Source organism: Corapipo altera, unplaced genomic scaffold, assembly GCF_003945725.1.
Source record: "Corapipo altera isolate COAL_440 unplaced genomic scaffold, ASM394572v1 22b, whole genome shotgun sequence".
Classification (NCBI taxonomy): Eukaryota; Metazoa; Chordata; class Aves; order Passeriformes; family Pipridae; genus Corapipo; species Corapipo altera.
The window spans coordinates 19,158,246-19,177,132 of NW_020884876.1; the positions used below are offsets into that span (position 1 = coordinate 19,158,246).

The 18,887-nt window shown below is 40.1% G+C and overlaps 2 protein-coding genes across 20 annotated transcripts in view; both read right to left on the reverse strand.

Moving 5' to 3' along the window:
* The window catches only part of MND1 (meiotic nuclear divisions 1), a 57,780-nt gene extending 48,101 nt beyond the window's left edge, over nt 1-9,679 (reverse strand). Inside the window, exons 1-5 of one of the 3 annotated variants that reach the window (XM_027636210.1) lie at nt 9,167-9,375; nt 7,603-7,702; nt 7,320-7,385; nt 6,459-6,516; nt 4,658-4,806 (exon numbers count right to left, since the gene is read on the reverse strand). In XM_027636210.1, coding sequence (XP_027492011.1) covers nt 4,658-4,806; nt 6,459-6,516; nt 7,320-7,385; nt 7,603-7,702; nt 9,167-9,267 — 474 coding nt within the window. In that variant the 5' untranslated portion in view covers nt 9,268-9,375. Of the gene's footprint in view, nt 1-4,657; nt 4,807-6,458; nt 6,517-7,319; nt 7,386-7,602; nt 7,703-9,166; nt 9,376-9,583 lie in introns of those variants that run through there. The other 2 variants (XM_027636211.1, XM_027636212.1) reach the window with 2 other exon arrangements.
* A 3,562-nt stretch (nt 9,680-13,241) lies between these two features.
* The window catches only part of TRIM2 (tripartite motif containing 2), a 90,954-nt gene continuing 85,308 nt past the window's right edge, over nt 13,242-18,887 (reverse strand). For all 17 annotated transcript variants that reach the window (XM_027635742.1, XM_027635735.1, XM_027635731.1 and 14 more), the window contains 2 exons: nt 18,625-18,765; nt 13,242-17,664 (listed from right to left, as the gene is read on the reverse strand). In XM_027635742.1, the coding sequence (XP_027491543.1) occupies nt 17,512-17,664; nt 18,625-18,765 (294 nt within the window). In that variant the 3' untranslated portion in view covers nt 13,242-17,511. The remainder of the gene's footprint in view (nt 17,665-18,624; nt 18,766-18,887) is intronic.

Genomic DNA, 18,887 nt, shown 5'->3' on the forward strand with positions numbered 1-18,887 from the left:
GGGACACTCCTCATGGCTTCTGAGGATCAGGGTTTGCAGACTCATCAGCCCTTGTGAGACAAAGGCTCACTGTTACTAGTTACTTCAATTAATGCTTAATTGAAGCCACTACAAAGCAAAATGCAAACCAGCATTAAATCACCTAAAACAGTTGCAAGTGTTTTACCCAAGACACAGATGAAAATATGAAAGAAAATCTAAGCTGAATCTGTTTATACTAAGGCTACATCAGAAAGGTTTCTCTTTTCCTCACTCATTGATAGGCCATTTCCTACCTGATAACACTGTTGTCAAGTTTTTGGCTGCATATATCTTCTCCTCTTTAGCAGGTAACATATCCTTCACATTCATGTCCCTTCTGCAACAACACATACAGCAGAATACAAAACCCCAAATACGCAAGGGAGCTAATTGTGTGAAGCACATTAGCAGTTCTTGCCCAAGATTGAACATGGCTGTCATTAATACACTGGAGCTGCTCATCTCCAGTCTCCTCATTTTATGCAGGCTACACAATCAACAAAAAGCAGTGGAATCACCAATAAATGATGATCTTTCTGTTACATGGTGTAAGTCAAATTCTTTGTTAGTTTAATAAAAACCCCAAGCATCCAATATTGTTATGCTGAGAATAAAATCTCATTTTATCTAACTATAACTGATTACAGGTTATTCAAAACTTCAGAATACAACAGGAAAATATTGATAAAAAATAAAACCATATCCTTTCACCTTTTCTTATTAAAGGAAAAAACTTACAACCTAAGCACCCTGTCAGTAAAGCTTCCGCAGTTCTCTGGACAGGTGAGGTTCCACTAAAAATTTCTTCACTTATAAACATTGTTAAAACAGTATTTCTCAGTCCACACCCTTGCTATAGTTTCACCATCTCATAGCTGTACCCATCTAACTAAATGCAACTTCCACATGCAAACAAACCAAATGTGTGTATAAACCCATCTAACTACAATGCAACTTCCAACTTCTTTCACTTTTTCAGTGGTCCCCTTCACAGCTGCATAAGCATAACCAAGAGATTAAGAAAAAGCATCTGGCAGAAGGCATAAACCTTTAAGAGCAGCCTCGTCACTGCAAAATAAATCAATACAAACTCCACAGGCACCTACTTAGCAATTCTCTTACTCTGTGAGCTACTGGAGAAAATAGCAGCAGAAGCATCTGCTGTCCTTGCTTTTCAGAAAAACAGGAAGAAGTCCAAACAGTAACTGGGTTAGAGGGCAGCACCAAGATCCTAAACCTAATTAGATCAGCACAAGTTTGCCACATACATAAGTTCAGGGGTTAGTGCCCCTCTCCAAACACCTGCCCCCACAAAAGCAAGCTGAAAGATGGGGTCAGGGAGGTGAGCTGTCAAGAAACTTTAGCATTATTTTTAATTGTCATATCACTGCACAAAGGGATCACACTAATGATGTCATATATCCTTATAGAAAAAAAATCTAGGGTATACCAGAAGCCCTGTGAAGTGCAACTTCAAACATCTGGGCAAAACTGGCTTGCTCTTCATCATGAATACTGAGTCAGACTTCTTTGCTACTGAGTAAATTGGGGTGTGGCTTATTAATCACTAAAAAATCTGAAACAAAAGAACTCTTTCAAGAACAGTTCCCAAACCAGCCTCCCCACAATCACAAGTTGTGTAAGATACAGAATGCTATGAGCAACTTGGCTAGAACATGCTGAAGTACCAATGTATGCAGGCAAAAGGTCCTGTAGTAGGCCCAACCTGTCAAACCTAAGCCTCAGAGATATGAATTAATAGAAGAATTTGCATCACGGAGATTGTTCTATTCCTCCAAATTATTTTCAAATGTCTTAGTTCAGCATTAGAGATCACTCCTTTCCATTCACTATTTACCCTAAGCAAACAAAGATATTGTCTCCTGGTAAAAAGCCTTAACTGCAGTACAAACTGAACTGCTCGAATTTTAAACATGCTTTAAGTAAGGCGGCTTCATTCTGGCTTTTAACTGCTAAAGAAGGAGACCAACTCACACAGTTACCAATCAATCTGGACAATTTGATCAGGAATGATCAAAGACAGGCAACATGCAACAGAAATGGTAAAATAGCTGACTGTTTTCCTCTGCTTTACATGTTCTCACAGGAAGTTTTGTGATACTCGGTGACTGGGTTTAGAAACTCTTAAGAAAATCTGTATGTGTTCACATCAAGAAGACTTACAAACACCAAAACAGCTGCTATCATCTTGTAAACATGTTCAGAGAGCTTTCATTGAAAATGCCATCTTTCCACTGTGTCAACAGGGAAGTTATGTTCAGCTAGTAAAAATGCTTTTCCCTGAAATGCTGAAACATTTCAAGTCTCATCAGAAAAGTGAGGTAATGAATAGAAGTACTTTATAAGACTCATAACATGGTCTAAAGAGAGCTCTTATACCAATAAACCCACATGCAAGGAGCAGGACTTGGTTTGCAAATGAGGGTCTGGTAAAAAAATATTTCTTTTTAATAGTTTTATGTTGCAAAACTGTTCATATCAGCATGGTTTACTTCCTACACAGAAATAACCATAAAATGATGTTACAATACAGTAACTACATGCTTATTATAATTCCACAATAATAGATGGTTTTGTCTTTAATAATGTAAAAGTGCATTTAAAACAGTACAGCATATTTTTGTAGATAACACCAGGATATTTATGGTGGAACACATTAGCTGGATTCCGCAAGACATTCATCAGGGTATGTTAGAGACCTGCTTGACCAATTATCTTTGAAATTCATGATGGGACTAGGCCTAAGGGCAAAGAAAACCAACCAACTCCTTCATTCAGCTACTTGAGTATAATATGGAGTATGAGCAACAACAGAAAATTCACAAGAGCAAATCATTTGCACTCAACAAGACAGTGGTACCAGACCGTTTGGTGAACAGAGACAGAATTTTGGCATGTATCTGTTCAATTGCTCAGGTGGCATTTATGTTCTGGCAGAGTAAATAGCCTGATCTAAAACTTTCATGAATATATTAGTAAGTTGAGTAACTTTGCTAGGAAATTCAGTTCCAAGTCAGTGCAGAGTTAAACTAATCTCTTGTTTCAGACAGATGAAACTTCACTGGAGTAAGAATCAGTGCATTGTTACTACCAGTCCATAAAAATTAATTTAAGCTCAGTAGTGCCAGATTAAGTCCATCCTTGAAAACAGTGCAACTATATCCAGTTAAATCAAACTCCTTTTTCAATTCAAGCTGGGGAAAAAAACTTTTTTTTTAAATTATCTTGATATAATTGTATAAATATAATGAAGTAGCTGAAGTTGACAACACTGTACATAAAAAGGAGAGGATGATACTAGAGCTACGCCTGAAGAAAATAAAGTCTGTAAAAATGTTCAGATGCTACCAATAATTTTGCATTAATTCAAATGATTCTTTGATGAAAGACTATAATGCTAAATAAGCACAGGAAAACTTGGCAGTGTTGTGGTGCAATCACACCACATGGTCTCATAAATCTATTTTGTTGATCTTGTTATCGTATACTCCCGTTGCAAATAAACTGAAAAACAGATGCTTTCCCACTGAAGAAGCAAGAAAGACAGTTCCTAAGAAGTAGTTAAGAACCAGACCAACAGAACAGCAATGCTGCAACAAAAGACGCCTTGCTCTTCTGCAGAAGAGCCTATCCTTCCCCTCTACTCTGCCCTGGTGAGGCTGCATCAGGAGTGCTCTGCCTAATTCAGGAAAGGCAAACAATTACTGGATAGGGTCAACAGAGGGCTATGGAGATGATGAGGGGACTGGAGCACTATTCTTACAAGGAAAGGCTGAGGGAGCTGAGCCTGTGCATCTGGAGAAGAGATGACTGTGAGGGTGCGTGTCTACAGGATGGAACCAGACTCTTCAGTGGTGCCCAGTGAGAAGACAAGAGTCAACAGGCACAAATAGGAAGTTCCATGTAAGTAAGAGGAAAAACTTCTTTCCTTCGAGGGTGACAGAGCACTGGAACAGGCTGCCCAGAGACGTTGTGGAGTCTCCTTCTCTTATAACCTGGATGTGATCATGTGCAACCTGCTCCAGGTGAACCTGCTCTAGCAGGGAATTGGACTAGATGGTCTCCGGAGGTCCCTTCCAACCTCAGCCATTCTTTGATTCCGTGATTCATGACCTATCTGCTCTTCTCTCCTACTAAAAGTACAATATGGGATTACAGAAGTGCTCACAAATTAAGCCATAGATAAAGCAGAGAGGAAAGCACAATGGCCATAATGAGAAACCACTGCCACATTTACTCAGGTTATGCATTTCAGCACTCATGACTTTTACATTATCACCACAGGATGGCCTACATTATGTAAGAGACACAAAACCATACACTACCTAAATATTTTGAGTCCTTAAATGACACTTTGCATCATGAATAACATACTTTCAGCACCAAGTAGATAAAAAGTGTTCTCAAGCTCCAACAAGAACTTCCAACATTTTTCTGATGTGACAGTAAGATAATGAGAACATCCTACCATGTGTGACAGATAATTCCTATAGTAAAAAGCTCTGTGTGTGGGCATGTACTTTTGTACACAAGAGATATAAATGAGAATGATCAGGGGGTATAAGAAAAGGAAACCCATTCAGATAAACAAGTATTTTTCATAAAATAAATTTACCTGAGACTCCAACTCCTCCAATTTACGCTTCCTGGCATGAAGAGCTTTACTTGGAAAAGCCCAGAAATAATTGGAAGTTCCAATTCTATCAGTGTCCACCATGCCATCGTCAACTAGGCTTTGCAGAATCTCTTTCACTGACATCGAGGCTAACAAAAGCAAAAATATCAAATTAGAACTGCACAGCATCTAAACTATGGAGAATTATGAATACACAACCCAACATCTATAATCACCTGTACGAATATTTTACTCTAATATTAGTCAGCTAGCTAGAAGATTTCAAGAGGACACCCACCATGACAGAAGCTTCCCTTGAAAAGATTAATCTCTTTGAAATCAGCAGTTTGTTCCTAAAGACTGCTATTCTGCACATCTGCTAACAGTTATTTGCAAAACACCACTCATGAGTATCATACAACATATATGCATAGCACAGTACAATACCATAACAAACCCATGAGAGGTACTTCAGAAGTTGCCCTGCAATCTTAATATGGATTAATTTACAATTTCTTGATTAGGAGTGTAATTACATTTCACTTTGTAATGCTTATCAAAGCATTTAATAGCAGCAGAGGTACTAAAGCCATCTGTCTACAGACTCAGGAGGGACAGATTCTACTCTTGATTTTGTTCCAATACAGAACCTCACCTGCAGTTACAAGGACCCAAAGCACTTCTGAACATAATTGATCATTTTTTAGCAAATCTGTGGTATAAGTCACCATTTTAAAAAATGATGACTGTTAACGAAGCAGAATAGTTATATTATCCTCAAGTGTTGAAGATGTAAAGACTTTTGAGCTCATTTATGGGTTTTGGTATTTGATGTTCAATTTCTAGTCTAAAAGGGATCCCAGATCAAAATCTGTGTTTTGGAAGCCATAGGTTGGATGCCAGGATGAGGCCTTTTCACAGGCTAGTCATTTTTCTTTTCAGAGTAACTGGGGCTTGTGTTGTGTGGCTAAATGCCTTCATATGCAGAGGCTGGACGAATTTGGATTATTCAAAGATGTTAACGGTTTTAGAAACTCTACAGTTGATTTTTAAACATTAAATTCTACTGCTTGTATTTACCACAAATTACAACTGAATATACGGATTTGCAAACCAATCAAGACAGCATCACGTCTCTTCAGAAGCCCATGAGTGCCTGTTAGCTGCTGACACAACTGCAAAACTCAGCTTTGTGATATTCACATCTGCAGTTCTTTCAGCAAGTTCATTTACTCTTGCAATGCTACCAAGATATGCCAGTCAAGGACAGTGGTAACTACATGAACATTCTGCTTTGCCCCCCTTTTGTCAATGAACATAGAAAGAAGAAGAATGAGTAACATATAAACCAACTCAATGGCATAAGATAAATCCTCTTGGACCTAATCCTAAATCAATGGATCTCATCAGGAAGGCTTTCATTGAAAAGAAAAACTCCTTCCATCTACAGCTGTCCAGCCATTTTTGGAGGGGAACAGCTCAACAGAACACTGTTGGTGTATGTTTGGACTACCATGTTCAAATATTTATGACGTTACAGACAGATCTTTAAAACCCGAGTGCCTATAATGATTTCATACACTGAAAGTCACTGCAAGTCAGGCAACTTAGAGCCTAAGAAAGCCCCCATCCCATGTCACTTTTAACACTACAGCCCTGCCACTGACCAGTCTCCCATTCTAGATATTTTTTCCATTATTACAACCACAAGCCTAAAATTGTAGCCAGGAAAATTTATGCTACTTGACCTGCCCCAAAAATGATTAATGGTTCAAGAGAAATAAGTTTTATAAACACTTACTAATCCCTTTTTCTTTTGGAGCAATCTTCTCTATATCCTTCAACTGGAACACATCTTTCTGTGCAAAACATGAAAGACAATTTAGTTCCAAATGACAGCATCATCTAAGCCTGAGTGTTTCTTATACTAAATCAATGCCAACAACAGCAAGCAGAAAATACACTGTATGTTTTGGTTTTGCTAGGGAAATAGGCTGCATATTCCTCGACAGAACTGGAATGTTCTTGAGAATTAAATAATAAGAAAAATACTATTATTGTAACAAGCCCTGTTCTTTCCTTTGGTACTCTAAAGTCACCATATTTTGCCTAGTTAGACCATAAAGCCCTTAGGGCACACAGAGCCCAGGTCAGATTGCCAGCACCAGATGCACCACATTGCTCAAGTACTCAGGTCACAGTATTTTTTTTAATAGGTGAAACACGGTGGATTACATATGCCACCAATACAATTGAACATCTGCTTTTGTATCTCCAGGTCTCTTCCCCCTAGGGACCTCTTCTAGTCTGCTCTCAGCTTTTCTAACACTCAGATTTTTTTCCTTCTCTCATAAAATGCAGTGAGATACCTCCTAATCTGCTACTGTCCCTCTTATGGCAACAGACTCAAAAAGAGACAATGTGCATAGGTAGCACATGAAGATTTTAACACATCTGTGCATGTTCATGCCTTGGCTCCACCAGGAGATGATCCACCTGATTAGAAGCTAAATGAAGGAAGCTTTGTGCCTGTAATTTATACATTGATGACACAGGGCATCAGTGAAATGCATACTGGGATACAGAGTTCATCTGCAGGTAAGCTCCTTTCAGGACATGTTTTCCCACCAATGTAAATGCAGGATAATTACAAGTTACTTACTGTTTCAAAAAAGATCTCCATCATGCGAGCTCTCTTCTCCTCAAAGCTCAGACCTTTTTTCTTGGACTAGAACAACGAAAAAAAAAATTCAGCTATTTGAATAATTAACAGCTGCTCAGAATTCAAATCTGTTTACCTCTAAGTTATATTCTCCATCCTTTAAAATACCCTATTACTAACCCCAGGCTTTCTTTGCAAACTACTTCTTCTTGGTCACTACACCAAGCTCATTCACCTGCAATCTATTAAATGGAGAAACCTACCTTCTAAGTTTGGAACTGACCTTTGACACAATCCAATCCACCTCCAGATTCAAGGTTTCTTGACAAATACCAATCCTAAAGTGTGTATTTATACCAAATGCATGCAAATGTTTAATAGTCCTTAGAAAAGAAGGAATATCTTTTGAAGTTTTTTTAATAATTGTTTTCTAGCTTTTAATATACACAGAGGTATATTAAAAGATGTGAGATGCAGGCCATTAAGGGTTTTTTTAGGAGATAAAGAGCATTTTGAGGTATATATTTCTTTGAATGTCCTACCAAACTTTATAATTCCAAGGTCATATTTTAAAAGCATTGCTGCATTTATTTCTTGTCTCTGCAGTTGTGTGACCAAGCAGTAAATAACACAGGTTGAACTTGAAGCAAAAGGCAGAAATGGCTACTCACAAACTGCTACCAGCAATACGAAACTGAGAAATAGTCTCCTCTGATCACTTTCAGAAATGCTATTTTGACATGCTCATTGTAAAATTCGGATATAAAATATTTCATAGAGATTTGGAGTTTTATTAATAGCATTTAGCATAGTCCACAACAACTTGAAAGCAACTGCCATAATGTGAATCTGAAAAGTTTCCCCTTGCCCCACTCCCTACTTCACAAGCTGTGTGTGGCTACAAGAAATTGAGAGTGATAGAAAGAAAACCAGAGGTTGCTGACAAAAAAAGGTCTCATTTAAAAGAAGCCAAAAGACATATATATTGTCGTCCTTGAGTCAATGAAAGTGGGCATTCTAATAACATGATGCTTTGAGAAAGACATGGTTATGTTTCCAAGTGTCGACAGAAGGGAGTCAATACCATTTCTATTTTTTAACAGCTGCTTCCTTCTTAAATAAATCCCATAATAGGGCAGCACAACATTTAAAACGTGCACCAAGAGCAAACTGGCCAGACTGACTTAATTTTAAAAAATAAAAGGTAGCTTATGAAGCTACAATAACAGAGACAGGAAGAGAAGCAATTCAATACTATATTTTACAACAGCACCATTAGTTTGTCTTTTTTTTAAGTCTCTTCCCTTCTGCTTTAGCCAGTGATGCCCGATGCCAGCACTGACGTCACAACTGTCTCCTACGATGTCACTACATTGCAGGATTAAAGCCTGGAGCCGCCACACACATGCGAGTAGGAGCATGAACGGAAAGCAGACTGATTAACTTCCATCTCCCTGCCTTCCCAAACAGCCCTGACACCGGCAGCAGCCAGAGGAATAAAACCTGTATGTGCATGATGCGGAATCGAAGCGGCCTTTCTGAAAGCACGTGCTCGGGCGCCAAGTTTCACATCCGCGCTCCAACAAACAGAGCAAAGCAACCAATCAAAGCGCGCTCCAGATAAATGTTATTAACTTTCACGTCGATTTCTCCCTCCTACCCCGCTGGCAGGTGCTCCCCACCACAAATACAGACCGCACCAGGCGCACCCCCTTCGCCGTCGCTCCCGCTGCCGCAGGCAAAGGCGGGTGTGCGGTGCTGTGAGCGCACTGGAGCACATCCGCGATACACTCTCTGCCCGCTCCCACCTCCCCACAGCCGCAGCCAGAGGCTCAGCCTGCTCACACCTGGGCCCCCGATTCCCAAGGGGATCAGCGGGCGCCGCGCCCACCCCGAGCCTCTGCCACGGGGCTATGGCTACTCCTCCAGGTGCCGCCTGACTCTCCATCGCCCTTCAACAACCCAAAGGCACAGCTCACGCCGTGCTGACGCTGCGACCCGCGACCCGGCGCCGTGGGAGCTTATCGGGAGCAGCGGTGCCTGCCCGGAGCGGGTGCCCCGCTCCCCTCAGCAGCCGCCGGGGCGGAGGGACAGCGGGGCGCGGGCGCCCGTCACACGCCCCCTGCCGCGGCCCCGAGTGGCAGCCCCCATGGCTGCGGCTCCCTCAGCAGCCGCCGCAGCCTCAGCGACCGCCCGGCCCGGGCGCGGCTGCGGCGGCCGAGGGGCGCGGGAGGAGGAGGAGGAGGGCGGGCGGCCCCGCTTACCATGGCGCGGTTTGATTTCGGCGCCGCCGGGCGGGAAGAGGCCGTGGGTAGGCCGCGTGCGCAGCGCCGCCTGCCGCCCGCCCCTCGCTCCCGGCTGTCCCGGGGCGCCGAGCCGCGGGAGGCAGGCAGGCGACCGTCACAGGGCAGTTGTAGAACACAAATCGTTTTAAGGCCACCGCTAACGTACTTGTGTTTTACCTTTTTTTTTTTCCTTTTACTGGCCGGATGGCGCCATAGAATAAAACCGAGGGGACAAAAAGAACGCGGTAACGGTGGTCTGAAACGACGTGTGTTGTACAGCTGGCCTGTCACAGGAACCGCAGGACATGGAGAAATAAAACCCTTGCTGACCGTGAAAGTGAAGGGCCTGGGCACATCTGGTGTTGCATGTAACAGTTGTTCATTGAGATGACTGTTCTAGCGGCCTTAATTACTTGCATCTTGGTTTAATTATCATTTGTGTTGTAAATCACTTTCCTTCAGCTACAGGATTTATGGGAAATTGCAACAGCAGTGGGTTGATATCTGCCATACTAATTGTAGAGTTTAAGTAAATGAAAACATGCAAGCTGAGCTGTTCAGGCAGCCTCTGTGAAGATTTTCTGTACCTTTTGCAAGGTGCCCCGTTCCCTGAAACCTGAGGTTCTTTTCCATGCAGACCTGGCCCATGATCCTGTTCCTCGTTGTGTGCACCAGTGTATCACTAAAAACGGAATGTGAGTTAGAAAGGATGTTATTAATACAAAGCTTAAGGTTCATACAAAACACAAAGCTTCTTGTTTTTTCATTCTCTCTTGTGCAGCACATTTTCAACTCGCTAGCTTGCAATGAAATCTGTTGGTACGCCTCCTCATATGCTGTGAGGGCTCATATTCTGTCTCCTTGCTTTTCCCTTCCTTTGGCCAGCCCCTTTTAAAGTATGTCCCCACACTCCCTGTGACAGTTCTTTTCCTCCTGTCACACTCACCTCTGCTGCCGAGGGCGTGGGCCCCTTCCTGTTCCTTCACAGCCTGAAATAAAACTGAGCTCTGCTCTAATTTTTAACTGCTGCCAAACAAACGGTTGCTGCAACATTTTTTGCCGTGTGGGTTTTCTCCAAGCAACACATGTGAGCAGCAGAGTGGGTGTCAGAGCTGAACATGCTGAACATGCAGAAGAGGAGGAGAGGGAGGAGGGGTTTTCATAGGGTCATTCACTCTGAAGTGGGCTTGGGGCATGTACCTCGTGTATTGTGATCAGCATGTGTGAAACAGCAACGCTCCCATCTCCCCATTACACCTGAAAGTAGACTGTCATCAAACACCTGGGTCACTCCCCCAGGTAGAGCCCATACATGGCTGGAGCGCACACGTGGAACCACAGCTGGAAGGCATTCCTTGTTTCAGCAGTGGTCGCAGCAACCAAGACAGCCCATTTGTCACGGAAACATTAGGTCATGCTCTCAGGCGATGGTGGGTATCGACAGGTTTTCTCTGTCCATGCCCCCTGGGGACAGCCACTCTCAGCTACCCTGACTGCACTGGCAGCTCTGAAGCCTTTTCATGGCCACACTACTGGGTCGAATTTGCTCTGTAATTAGAGATTCCCTAACACCTCCCACGTTTTGCAGTACCAGCTCAAAAGTAATTAGTTGAAAGACCATGGGGTGAAAGAAGTCTCAAACAGAAGGAGAACACACAGTAGTATCTCATGCTGTGTCATTTGAGGGTGGTTTTCTGTTACTGGGTAAAGTGGAATGAATGATTCCTAAAATACATAAAAGTCTGACATTTTTAATTGGCTTCAGAATGGCTAAATGTGGTATTTCACAAAACTGCTAGTCATATGCTATGATTCTAAAAACAAGACAATGGATGGAAACACTGTGGAAGGTGGACTCATAACTGTACCTTTCTATTAGAAGATTGTTCTCATTTTCCTGTGATTTCCTTAAGCTTTAACAGTTTGGGCTAAATTTTCTATGCTAGGTGTCTGACCAGGACGTTTAAGTACCAGTCAAAATAGTTTTCTACTGTTCCTGAGTTAGACAAAGTGCAGTGCTTCATCAGTGTTAAAATATGCTTGGATGAGATGAAATTTGTACCCTCCACTTTGCTCTTACAAATCTGTAATTGAATGACATTCGGAAATTCTGTTTTGAAAGGACACTAAAGTGACAATGGCAGGAAGGCTAGGAAGTAGGAGAACAAAAATTGTCCTACTTTAGTTTTGTTCCTTCAATACCATATGTGCCATAGCGCAGTCTCTAAATTACATGAGCTATTTTTTTCAGCAGAAGGGAAGAATTCACATTGAATAGCAGATCAGTTTATTTCTAGAAGTGTAACAGCAAGCCTTTTGAGTCCTTTGGCTGCCTCACACAACACCCATATGACTGACAGCAGTAGAGCTTAACCATGGAGGACGAGGAGAGCTCTAAGAGATGCTCACCCATGGGAGGTCATACCAACTTCTCTGAGGTCCAAGCAGTCAGTCATGGGCTGTGACCAGTTATCAGGAAACAATATGATCCATGAGTGTCCCATACAGGCTAGTCTCTGCAGCATCTGCTGCCTCATTTCAGCCTCAAATGAGCATTTGGACTGTAAGCAGATGTTCTCCCTACAAACATCTTAACCCAGTGAGAAATGCTAGTTGGCCCTCCTCCAAAACTGACAGCTTCCACAGCTTTGCTAGGCAGAGCTGCTGAAGTAAGCATCACCAATATTAGCATTGAAATGAGTTACTTAAATACTAGGTTTTTGGTAACTAGGCATTTCACTGAAAGAACAAGTCATTCACACACCTAGCTCAGCCAACAGATCAGAGGGGCAGTGGTCTTCAACTGGACGTAGCAAATGAGTAGCAAGTGGTGGGTATCTATTCCACCAGCACAGCTGGGGCCTGCCTACGGAGACCATCTGTCCACAGAAATTACATTGACTGTTCCAGTCACTGAGATACTTTTGGCTGGTCCAAATTAGGCAGCATTCACATTAACCGTCAGCAGACTGTGGGGATAGCTAACTGCAGAGCAGCACAGCTGGATGTGAGAGAAAACTTCAGCCTAAAGAACAAGGAATTGGTATATCTGAAGATTCTGTTTATCTTTGTGAGCAGGTTCCCAATCACACTGAGTTCTTAAATGATTCAGGTTTGGAGAGTTCACCAGTGACAAAGAAGACATAGGTATTATGTAAAATGAAAGTTAACATGAACTGAAAATTTGTTCTTACAGGAATACAGACTGAACTCCTAAGGCAAATTTTCTGTTCTTCCACAATAATTTATATTTGATTTTCTGCAGCAGACTCTTGAAAGATGATAGCACGGCATAGCTAAAAGGTACTGTGTACTTCTGTGATGCAAATGGAAAAGTTTATGACTCATAATCTTACTGCCACCAGTGAAAATGTTAATTTTGATTATTGGACTGAAGAAGGAAAGGAGGAGATAAGGAAGCTCCAACTCTCCACCGTCTTCCCAAGAACAACTCAAGTCCCTCTCTCCTCTGTGTCTACGTAAAAGTCTAACACCTATGAAAAAAAGTCAGTTTTCTTGTGACCTGTGGCATCAGGGAAAAAAACTGGAAAAAATTACCTGTCTTCCTGCATTATGGGGCTACTTTTACAGACAGTGAATATGAGACATATCAGAAATAAATCCTCAACCATGAAAATAACGGAGGAAACAAGCTTTATTTTTATTATTTGAAATTTTTGTGCGTGGTAAAGGTACACATTTGACTCTGGTTTTCCTACATTTCCAAGACAGAGTAATTTTTTTTTAATCATCGGCTAAAGCATCAAGAATACTGTGGCACACAGGAAGCTAAAACTACACACACACACACACAAACACTTTGATGCACATCTTTCATCCTTGACCTTAAGGAGAAAAAGGTTGTATTTAGCCTCATAGGGATTAAAAAACCCAACCAAAACCAACAACAATAAAAAAAAACAAGTGAGAAGAATATTTCATTATGAGTTTCAAGAGAGTGCAAGGCTTACATATACACAAAACATGAGATTGACTTACAAAGATGGAATGTACAAAAACTTAAAAAAAAAAACAAAACATGAAAAAAACCCACTCACTCCTAGAACTGGAAAGCTGCAGAATATCAACTGGTAGAGATTTCTAACAGGGGCTGCTGCACTATGCATCTGAGGGAACATTCCCATGTCATAAAGCCAAAGGAAAAGTGTTAGGGTTAAGGCTGTGTTGCTCACAAACATCAACTGAAGTGCTGTACATGTGTCAAGAATAACAGGACCTGTTAGGAATCTTCCCCCTCTTTAGCACAAATACCTTTCGCACACTTTTCCACAAATAATCACTGCTCACAATTCTTGAAGAAAATTTTCCATGTACATCATGATTTCATAACGAGCTGTCTCTCACAACTGAAAGTCATTTCTTTATAACAAACAGAACATATTGGGCACTTATAGTTCTCATGGCAACACTAGATCCTTAGTTATAAAAAATATCGACATAAAATGAAAAGCCCTCTAGCTTTTACAGAGCAGATGTGCATGTACTAATAAATAACTATCCACTTTCATTAGGCAAATGCGTGCCTAAACCATTTTCCATTTCTTTTTCAGCTACATTGGTGCTGGTTTAGCCTATGTAAAAATCTCCTACTGCTTATATTGGATTTATCTGAACAGATCCTTTTATTTTATTCTATTTACAAAACAATGAAAATGCAGTTGGCTAGTTTGTCCTAAAATGCTCCAAATGACACAAGATCTAATAACCTTTTGAGATTACTTTTGAGTTGAAGATTAGTTAAATGAAGCACATACTTTCACCATTCATGCTGTGCTGCTAGTCAATTAGCATTCCAGGGAAAGCAAGGGAACATTTGGTTATACCTGAAGTCTGGCAGCAGCGTGCCTATAAAGCCTTTAATAAATGCTAACAACTCAGCAAATCACATAGTGCAATTCTGACGTTCCCTTAATTAGATGAGAAAAAAATCTGCCAGTTTTTTAGTACAGAATTTCTGCTTTGGTTGCTCTTTGTAAGGTGTGTAAGCCAAGCATTTTAGTGAAATTGGCTTCAGAAGCACACTGTAAAAGCAATGTGTTTCTCAGTGTCCCAGTGCCAGGCAGATAAGGTCAGACCTTGGAAGGGAATGCCACTGAATTTGAAATCGTAATTGGCCGCATTTGCTATCAGAAGGAACTCAAAATTAGTGACATGTTTCAGGTGCTTCTCTGGTGATAATATCTAAAAGTCCTGAAAAGGGACTACTCAATTTTAAGAAAAAATCCACAAAATCCCTAATAGCTTTTAGCTGGGTTGTAATGGGGTTGTGTGCAGAATTCCGTATTTCATCAGGATGGACTGGGTTGACAAGGGTTATATAAAATAATAGTACACAATGCTGGACCAAAGGGACTGAAAAGCTTTTGAAGAAAAGTGTGTACATGAAATAGTACAGTATTAAGTATATGTTTTGATATATAGGCTAGGATCTGATTTCTATGCTTCTCAAAGTTCCTGAAAGCAGAGGATTTGGCGATGTTTTCTGAGGGGTAAGCATGCAAGTTTAGTAACATTGTATTATAAAAATCCATATTTGGAACAAGATACAATAACTGACAGCAACAGCACATTTTTCATTTTCTCTTAAAGTTTTTATCTCATAGAATCTGTGCAACCTCTTCTCTTTGCTAATAAATAAAGTTAAAATGCTACGCACCTTGTCTTCATTAATAAATGTGCCATTTAAAGACCTTCCAATATCAGAAACTGTTTGCTTACCAGAAGGTTGCTTATAAGGACACTTAGAATGAAAATCTGATCTACAACTTTGTTAAATTTTGATAGGACAGTTTATTGTGTAATGACTGAGATACCATCTTCAGAATTTTAGGACAAACTCAGTTCAAGCAGAGGATATTTCGTTCTCTTGGTAATAACAAACTTGAGTTTTAATATTCCATAAATGTTACCATCAGTTTCTCAGCTGCATTATACAGTCCAACCTTAAGCTTCATGCACAAAATATTTATTCCAATGAAATAAGGAAACTTATATTTGCATGAAAATTCATACATTGGCTCTATGTGCAAAAAATAAACAAGGGAAAGAGAAGGAAATATCTTTAAGAAAAAGTAATTAAAAACCAGACAAGTTCCCCATTTAAGAACCTTGGGGTCTGCATTTTTACAAGTCAAATGCAACTTTACAAAAAAACCATTACTCTTTTCAAATTGATTGAAACAACCACCTTAACCTTTTAGAAATAAGACAAATACTTTTAACAAGTAATTTTATCAAAGATTTCTTTGCATTTTGAAGACATGCTTAAAATACTCCCTCATTTCTGACCCAATGCCCTTTTGTTTCTAGGCCTAAAAATGAGAAAAGAAAGACAGCACTTCTCAGGTCATTGTAGGCATTGGCAGCAAGCTCACTAGCTTCTCAAATGAGATTTAAGAGAGAGCACCACTCTATCTACATTAGGCTACAGTAGCAATTTATCCCTTGACCATTGGATTTAGAAATAATAAAGCAAATGCTACTTTAAAAAGGACAAGTTCACACTTAAAAAACTCCAACAAACCAAACATTAAAAACAGAAATATGACTGTAAGCATTTCCAGTTAAATTAATACTTTAACAAAGAACACAGAAGAGAGATCTGGCAGAAGAAGGAGGGACATTTTTCAGAGTACTGCCATTGTCAAATGTCATACATACGTTCCAGTTTGCTGAAATAACCCACATTTACTTTTTTTTTATTTTTATGTCAATCAGTCATACATACATACATACATACAAACAAACAAATCGGAACAGATTTCCCAGTCCTTATTTTGTCCTCTAACAAAATTCCCTTTAATGAAGGACTTCAGGAATTGGTTCAAATTCATTCTTATTTGTATTTTTTCTCACATAAAAACAAATAGCTTTGGTAACCCTTGGCTTTCCTATACAACCTCTGTTTTCCACAGTTCCTTTGGTTGTACAATGTAGGTCCTCCACAGGGGTACCTCTCTGGCTTTCTGTCCTGTGTGATGCTGCATTTTATTTTATTGGTTAATACAATGAGTTGCCGCAAGGAAACACGGCAATGAACACATACGAAAGAGTGGCACATATGAGGTTAATTGAGTTGACATTGTAATAACCCTGATCCTAATGAACTAGTTTGGTGTCAAAAGGTCTGTCATTATACAGAAATTCCATTCCCACTAATGTATCGCTACAATTAAGTTTTTCCAGAGCTTTAGAAATGTCCGGTCTCTGCAAAGTCCTTCCTGCACATTGAGCAAGAGGAAGAGTGAAAAACAAGCATATGAAACAATCCTTCATTAATTCCACGTGAGTAGGGAATTTGCATTGATCCTCATAGTGCTAAACGTTGAGCTGTGTTAGGTCTGACAGTTAGAGCTAGACGGATTGTGTGAGACTTAACCTTATACTAAAAAGACCTACTTGTTATAGATAGTAAGACTGAAGAATGTTAAAAGTGTAATACCTACCATGATAATGAGATCTAGAAGATTCCCAGGATCACCTCTGGGTTAAATAATGCATAAGAATGATACTTCTTTAAATTTGGAAGGTCTGACCCCTTCGCAGTCGTCAAAAGGCTTTGGGGACTTTTCCCAAACTTTTCTCATTTTTGCCTAATTAGTTAATTCCAGTTCCATAGCTTGCAGTTTGTGTTTAATTTCACATTGTCTTTATGAATTCAGTGAAAGAAGACTTATTTTATTAACCCTTGCAACAAAAAGTTCAGTGAGAAACATAAGAGGTGCAAGTCCTATGTAAACAAGGTAAGTTTGGAAATTATCACAGGAAGTCCATAAGAGACTCCTTCATTATTAAAAATGAACTCAAAGTAGGAGATATCTTGCATTGGATCTCTAGGACCAGTCTTTTCTTAAGGGTGGGTGATTATCCAGCTCCAGAGCTCATTGCTACTGTAAGTATCGATAGACCTTGAAGCAGTGATTTCCAGAGTCTGCAACTACGACGTGGCCATCTGAAGTAAGGGCCAGACCTTGGGGACCATAAAGTGGGTCAGCAGAGGTGTTAATGTAGGACAAAAACGATCCGCTTCCATCAAAAACCTTAGAGGGTGAGAAAGCACAGAATAAATGTTATGAATAAAAAAGAAAAATAGCGGACACAAGTCTGCTCTCAATTATACTGTTATACTTCTCATCTCTGAAACAGTTGACATACACTAGAACAAACAAGGGCAAAATCTGTTCTGTTATCTCATAATACGCAAGTTTATCTAAAAATGTATTTTCTTGTTCAAAAGAGCTAATTAAAGCTGTCAGGATCTTTGGCAAGAATTAAACACACAATGAAGTAATAATAATAAAAAGCACCTTGGCTGTTCCTTGTTCTAAAAATAGGCAACTACAATAAATCAAACTCAATCAGGAACTCAACCAACATGTTGTTTTCCTAAAAAATATTACTGTCATGGCTAGCCTGACTCATAGGTTCCCACACAGAAAAAAACAGGAATTTGTTTACCCTGTTGATAGTGCTTCCTGAGAACAACTCATAGGCAGATCTCTCATTTTTGTATTCAGTGGAAATAATACATACACTTAGTTATTTATTGGGTATTCTTTGGCAAATAAGAAGACCATGTGATTAGCACTTGAAAGATAAAAAGAGTGCAACTCTCATAACTTAAAAGCAGAACAGTTTCTCAATATTTAAAAAGATGATAAAAATCTGCTGCATTTGCCTCAGGTCATTTGCTTTTTCATCTCAGCAATGCTTGCAAGTTGCATAAGTCATCCAATAGCTTTTGGGGAACTACTTGCAGACAAAAGCCTTGGTCACAGTGACCATCAGAATTGCTAGCAGTCACACTGGAAAGCCTATCATCTGACATCATCAATTTTAAAAGTGGACAGGCCAGGAATGAGGCATATAAAAGGTGAGAAACCACATCACTTCTAATTTTTGCCATTGTGTTTCTTGGGCAGTCTGAAGACTTCAGTGGCCAGAGTTATCAATCCATTAGTTTTCTTAATCAAGCACCCTTGAAATATGGAAAGTTCTACCTGTATTCGGCTGTTTCCCCAGTCTGCTACAATAATATTTCCATTAGAATCTACAGCTACTCCAGTTGGTGCATTAAACTGTCCATTTCCTTCTCCATTTGATCCAAACTTCAGCATGAATTCTCCCTCCTGGTTAAATACCTGTATGGGTTAAAACAAAAACCTGAATATGGCATCGCATCAATATTAGTATTCTACTAGTACCAGTTCACCTGCCAGTGAAAGTAGGAATTGAAGATTCCCCAGGAACACACACACACACA